At 42.0% G+C, this 5,570-nt stretch overlaps 1 protein-coding gene across 1 annotated transcript in view; it reads right to left on the bottom strand.

Annotated features, from left to right (window-relative positions):
- The window catches only part of LOC119410498 (rho guanine nucleotide exchange factor 17), a 107,336-nt gene that overhangs the window by 9,455 nt on the left and 92,311 nt on the right, over nt 1-5,570 (bottom strand). The window contains exons 8-19 of the mRNA XM_037677378.1: nt 5,419-5,528; nt 5,240-5,325; nt 4,854-4,972; nt 4,545-4,752; nt 3,055-3,128; nt 2,899-2,982; nt 2,715-2,818; nt 2,005-2,114; nt 1,763-1,882; nt 1,412-1,679; nt 1,239-1,325; nt 982-1,049 (exon numbers count right to left, since the gene is read on the bottom strand). Of these exons, the coding sequence (XP_037533306.1) occupies nt 982-1,049; nt 1,239-1,325; nt 1,412-1,679; nt 1,763-1,882; nt 2,005-2,114; nt 2,715-2,818; nt 2,899-2,982; nt 3,055-3,128; nt 4,545-4,752; nt 4,854-4,972; nt 5,240-5,325; nt 5,419-5,528 (1,438 nt within the window). The remainder of the gene's footprint in view (nt 1-981; nt 1,050-1,238; nt 1,326-1,411; nt 1,680-1,762; nt 1,883-2,004; nt 2,115-2,714; nt 2,819-2,898; nt 2,983-3,054; nt 3,129-4,544; nt 4,753-4,853; nt 4,973-5,239; nt 5,326-5,418; nt 5,529-5,570) is intronic.

Genomic DNA, 5,570 nt, shown 5'->3' with positions numbered 1-5,570 from the left:
CTAAATATGCTAGTATAAGTAGCTAAATATGCTAGCATAAGTAGCTATATGCTAGTATAAGTAGCTAAATAAGCCTGTATAAGTAGCTAAATATGCTAGTATAAGTAGCTAAATATGCTAGCATAAGTAGCTATATGCTAGCATAAGTAGCTAAAAATATGCTAGTATAAGTAGCTAAATATGCTCATATAAGTAGTTAAATATGCTAGCATAAGTAGCTAAATATGCTAATATAAGTAGATAAATATGCTCGTATAAGTAGCTAAATATGCTAGCATAAGTAGCTAAATATGCTAGTATAAGTAGCTAAATATGCTAGTATAAGTAGCTAAATAAGCCTGTATAAGTAGCTAAATATGCTAGTAGATGTAATCTGCAGCCACTTCTTCAGCTCGTCCTCAGCAGCAGTGGTATGATTATATTGTCCTTTTTGAGTTCTGACAGGTGGTGTTCCTACAAGTTTAAATTAAATCCACAATACTCAGAGAAACTACATTAGTTCGTATTTTTCACACATAAACAAATGCTGGTTCTGGTCCACGGCAGAAGAAGTCGCGCCCATAATTCACGCAAGGCAGCATGGGGAATAAGGTGGATAGGGGTGCAAAGAAAAAAAAACACTACTGAGAGGAATGCATTATTTTATGGTATGATAAAAATGGGATAAGAAGTTGTACTTTAATGTAGCTGATTTTACCTATAAAGAACATGAGCGTGTAAAGCTACAGTCAGGTTAGGAGAGTAAGGACTTTGTTTGGGCTTTATCAGAAAAAGTTTCATAGAAGTTTCTAAAGACCATAAATAAACGAAAACAAGGACAAAAATAAATGCATGGCTGATTTTTTCCACCAAACCACAACACAAGAATGAAAAGTGATTTTTTTTTCCTGACAATTTGGAGGTAAAGGTTTGCGCTGCAGATAGCGGAAATAAAGACCAAAATAATAATAATAATTTACACAAATAACGTCCCCAGCTTACCAGCTTCTCTCTGATAAACAATGACCTCTCCATTTGCTAAAGACACAAACACTTTGTCATCCAAATACCTGTTGTGAGAAAAAAGAACAAAACACTATTTACTTCTTACATTTACAATAAATTTCTGCTTCAAAATGCTTTGAACTCACTCGTTTTTTTAATATCCTGTCTCTATCAACAACGTGTCTACATATAAAATAAACTTTGGTGATATTCTGCTTTGAACGATTTATTTGGAGGTGAAAGGGCAGCCTTACAGGATGCACAGGATGGAGGCTGAGTGTTGCATCTTCATGCTGTTCTTACGGTTGCGGATGTTGTCTGAGGACTGGTACACGTGGATGCTGACAGAAACGCAGACATCACAGTCAATTAGTGATGAAGAGGTTAAAACATTCCAACGGAGAGAGGTTTATTCTGTGTGTTGTACCATCCGTCCTCCGTGCCCAGCCACACGGAGCTCTGGTAGGCCTCCGGGTCCATACTGAGCAGATCCTCCAGGCTCGCTCGGGTGAACGATCCTCGAGAGGACCGCCGCATGGCCCGGCCATCCATCGAGCTCTCTGTGTGAGCGTGACTCCCTCCGCCCACTCCCAGCATCCCCGGGGCACCATAGGAGCTCGGCACGGGGAGCTCCTGCTCCTCCTCGCTGCTGGTGGTCTCTGTGGCCATGTCTTTGGAGCTCGGACCCTCGTCGACTTTGTGGAAAGATGAAAGTGAAGTCAAGGGTCTGGGAGAGATGAAGGAAGTTCATCTGAAACTGTGATGAGCTTTTACTCACTGCCGTAGCTGGAGGATATGGTGGAGCGACTGGCCTGGCTCTGCAGAGTGGAGGAGGGACTCGGTGAATCTTCATCGTCCGTGTCGTCGCTGTCAAACGGCACAAGCTCCGCCCCCGGTCCTGAGAACAAGAAACCACAAATCACATAACTGCGTTTAGTTCTACACCGAAAAGTCTCCGAACAAAACGACAAGCAAACTGAGAGTCATTTAAAAACTTGTTCCTGAGAGGCGGCAACGGACCTGTAGGCTGCGCCGTCAGCTCCAGGTTCGAATGAGAGATGGAGATGTGGAGCTGCTGCTGGGCGTGACCCAGCGCTCCGGAGTTCGGGACCGGTTCTGCTCCACGATCCCTGAGAGGTCATGTTCGATTGATTTAATGACGCACATAAAGTAAAATGAAAAAATCAAAAAACAGTTGCAATAAACTTTACAGCAATAGTTCAGATCATCTGAAGTGGGTTTCGGTGTAAAGGTTATAAATAATAAATATCTTACCTGTTGTAGATATCTCTTTGAACGACCTCAGTCTTAAAGTCTTGTCCCTTTAAGGACCAGCAGTTGGTTTTGTCTGAATTAAACTCTGTCTCCAAATTGAAGTTGTGCAAAGAGCTATCTACAACAGGTAAGATATTCGTTGTTCACATTCTTTCCACAGATCACCACTTCAAACCATCTGAACCAAGAATCAACCTTATCTTTGGGTCAAGTTTCTGTTTGGAAACGTTCTTTGTTTTACGTCAAACTACAAGAACTTTCTTTGATAAGTCGAAAAAAACACTTTGTTTCTGTGTTGTCGGCCTAAAACTGACAATGATTGACTTTAAAGTACCAACTCAAGGAAGGAAGACACATTGTGCATTAAAAATGTTTTTTGTTTGTTTGATCATGCTGGTGTTCTATTGTTAGGATAGATTGTGTGTGTGTGTGTGTGTGTGTGTGTGTGCACTGACCTCCCCTTGAGTCCTGGAACTGCAGCGATACAAATGATCCTGGCCGAGCAGACGGCGATGCAGGCCTCCACCGTGGGCTCGTCTTTGATATTCAGCAAGCAAACCTGCGGAGAAAACGTCGCTCCAGAATCTGCAACAACTTTGGTCCTCCCGCCCTAAAGGATAAACACGAGCGAGTGCTCACCTGTCCCACGTATCCGTCACTGTTACACACCCACACCTCACAGCCGCTGTCGGGGCAGCTGTGGCTGGGAGAGGCACAGGAGAACTGCAGACACGCAGAAACAAGTCAGACATACTGTGGCTGCTCGCTCACTCGGATCGTTCCTGCTGCTCTCACCTGCATCCCACTGCGGGTCTTCATTATAGGGATGGCCTTCAGGAACTCCGGGTCCCACTGGTCCTTGTTCATGGCTAAACCCCCGAGAGAATCAAATGTAAAAACAAGCCTCCTGATCGTGTGAACGTTTATGAAGCATTCACTCTATGTGATCCATTTTTCTTCTGTATGTTTTTCAGCCTGATTCTCATCCTGCAGTTTTCATCTATTTCAACAAATCACAAATCAAAACGTTCAGCTCGTTCAGGACAATCCTGCTAGGACTTTTGGTTTTGGTGCAACTTTAGCTTTTTGAAATATTTATAGCCTTTTCTGCCACTTTTTTCCTCATAGAAAATGAAATGAGCTCATTTTACATCCTTAAAAATCTTTAGATGTGTTTACAACCTTTTACTGCTCCTTTCACATTTTGTTCTTCTTCAGCTTCTTTCAGCTTCCTTTTGCAAATTTACACTTTTTTCCAGCTACTTTCAGCTGTTTTTCAGCTGTTTTGTGCTCCTTTCAGACTCTTTCTGCTAACTACAACATGTTTGTGCTTCTAACTTCTTGCTGCGAATTTCAGCTTGTTATGCACCTTTCAGCTCCTTTCTGCAAGTTTTAGCTTTTTCTGCTATTTCAGCTACCGTATTATTTAGCTGTTTTATGCTAATTTTAGCGTTTTCAGCTAATTCCACATTTTTTGCACTCATTTCAACTTTTTTCAGCCTAATTCAGCAAAAATGTGATCTCTCCAATTCCTTCTGGCAATTTAGACTTCTTTCAGCTTTTTTCACTATTTTCAGCTGTTTTTTTTTTTTTGTGGCTCATTTCAACTTTTTTCAGATAATTTCCACTTTTTTGGGCTCATTTCTGCTTCTTTTAGCCTAATTGGGCAAACGTGTTTGTTCTGCTTCCTTATGCAAGTTTAAACTTATACTAATTTTTGAGCTAACTTTTTTTTTTTTTAAGCATTTTTAGCTAATTTAAGCTGTTTTCAGATAAATTCCAAGTTTTTTTGTGGTAATTTCTGCTACTTTCAGCCTAATTAACTTCTTTTTGCCAATTTTTGTTTCTCTCTTTAGCTTTTTTCCTGCTAGTTTTAGCTTTTTCTGCTAGTGCAGCTACTATGTAGTTGTTTTATACACATTTGAGCTTTTTCAGCTAATTCTACATTTTTAAAGCTCATTTCAGATTTTTCTGCTTCCTTCTGGTAGTTTAAGCTTCTTTCTGACTTTTCAGCTATTTTTTTGTGCTAATTTTAGCCTTTTTTTTTACAAGTTTCCTAATTTTTGTGCTCTTTTCTGTTTATTTAAACCTAATTCAGCAAATGTGTTTTTTTTCTGCTAATTTAGGCTTGCTCTTCCATTTCAGCTAAATTTCAGTATGTATTTAGCTAATTTCAGTGTTTTTTCAAAAAGTTCTTCTGCAATAAGCATGCACAGTACATTTTCACAGGAAATGCAATTTCTCTACTTTTAAGTGCATCTTCTCTCATCGTGCCATTCACTGACCGAGCTTCTTCTTGGCTTCCTCGAAGGCCTGCTCGAAGCTGGAACGAGTGTCTGGAGAGCTAAACTCGAAGACGAAGCTGCTCTCGGCGGAGGCCGTGGTAAACTCCAGCTTCGTGGGCAGAAAGGTCATGCTGAAGGCCAACGATTGTTTCTCCGACAGCTCTTTGTGCACCGACGCCATCAAGTCTTTGATGACCTCATCTAGTGACTGAGACACAGGAAAAACGAGACGGTACTTTGTGGAGGCCTAAAGCTGAAGGCAGCAAGTAGAGATGACAAAAAGTAGGGGTGGTCCAACATCCACCATACCTGATGTGGAAAACTGAGGGTCTCAGACAGTTTGCTGATCTGACCCAGCGTGCTGAGATCTTCATCCAGTCGACTGATCATCTTCTGGATGCTCTCCTTGTTCGTCGCCTGAGTAGAGCCTTCATTAAGAGACGAAGCAGTCCGTGAACAAATCAGACTTGTTTTGAACAAGACATAAAACGATCAGTCCTTCAAGGTAAGTGGACTATATGAAGAGACCTAACACTAAGTTTTCAGGACAAACCCACTTGGACTACATGTGGTCTGAACGGTTCAGACTGAAATGAGGACTACAGCTAAAACCAGTGGGTGACCCGAGGTACTTCTTTCTCAGCGCACGTTACAAGAAGGCAACTGTTAGATTCTCCGTGCGATCACAGTCTTACTTTTCACCACCTCCACGTCCTCCAGAGGAAGTTTCCACAGAAACTTGTATTTACTGGAGGTGTCGATCACACTGGCTGCAGAGTATCTGGAAAACACAGACGGTGAATACAGAGACCTGCAGGGGGCAGCGTGGAGCAGAAACAGTCTTATGGTGTGTGTGTGTGTGTGTGTTACATACAGGCTCATGGAGCTGCGTCTCAGAGAGCCGGACTTCCTCTTCAGCGTGGTGCAGATGATGAGATCGCTGAAGAGGAAGAGCGAGCGGTCTTTCTTCCCGCCCACTGTCTTCTGCAGAGAGACGGGAGCAGCTCAGAAAATCTGGACTCCAAA

The sequence above is a fragment of the Nematolebias whitei genome, chromosome 6 (assembly GCF_014905685.2).
Source record: "Nematolebias whitei isolate Nwh7 chromosome 6, NemWhi1, whole genome shotgun sequence".
NCBI classification, from domain to species: domain Eukaryota; kingdom Metazoa; phylum Chordata; class Actinopteri; order Cyprinodontiformes; family Rivulidae; genus Nematolebias; species Nematolebias whitei.
The sequence above is the reverse complement of the archived record's forward strand: the minus strand, read 5'-3'. Positions and strand labels throughout refer to the sequence as shown.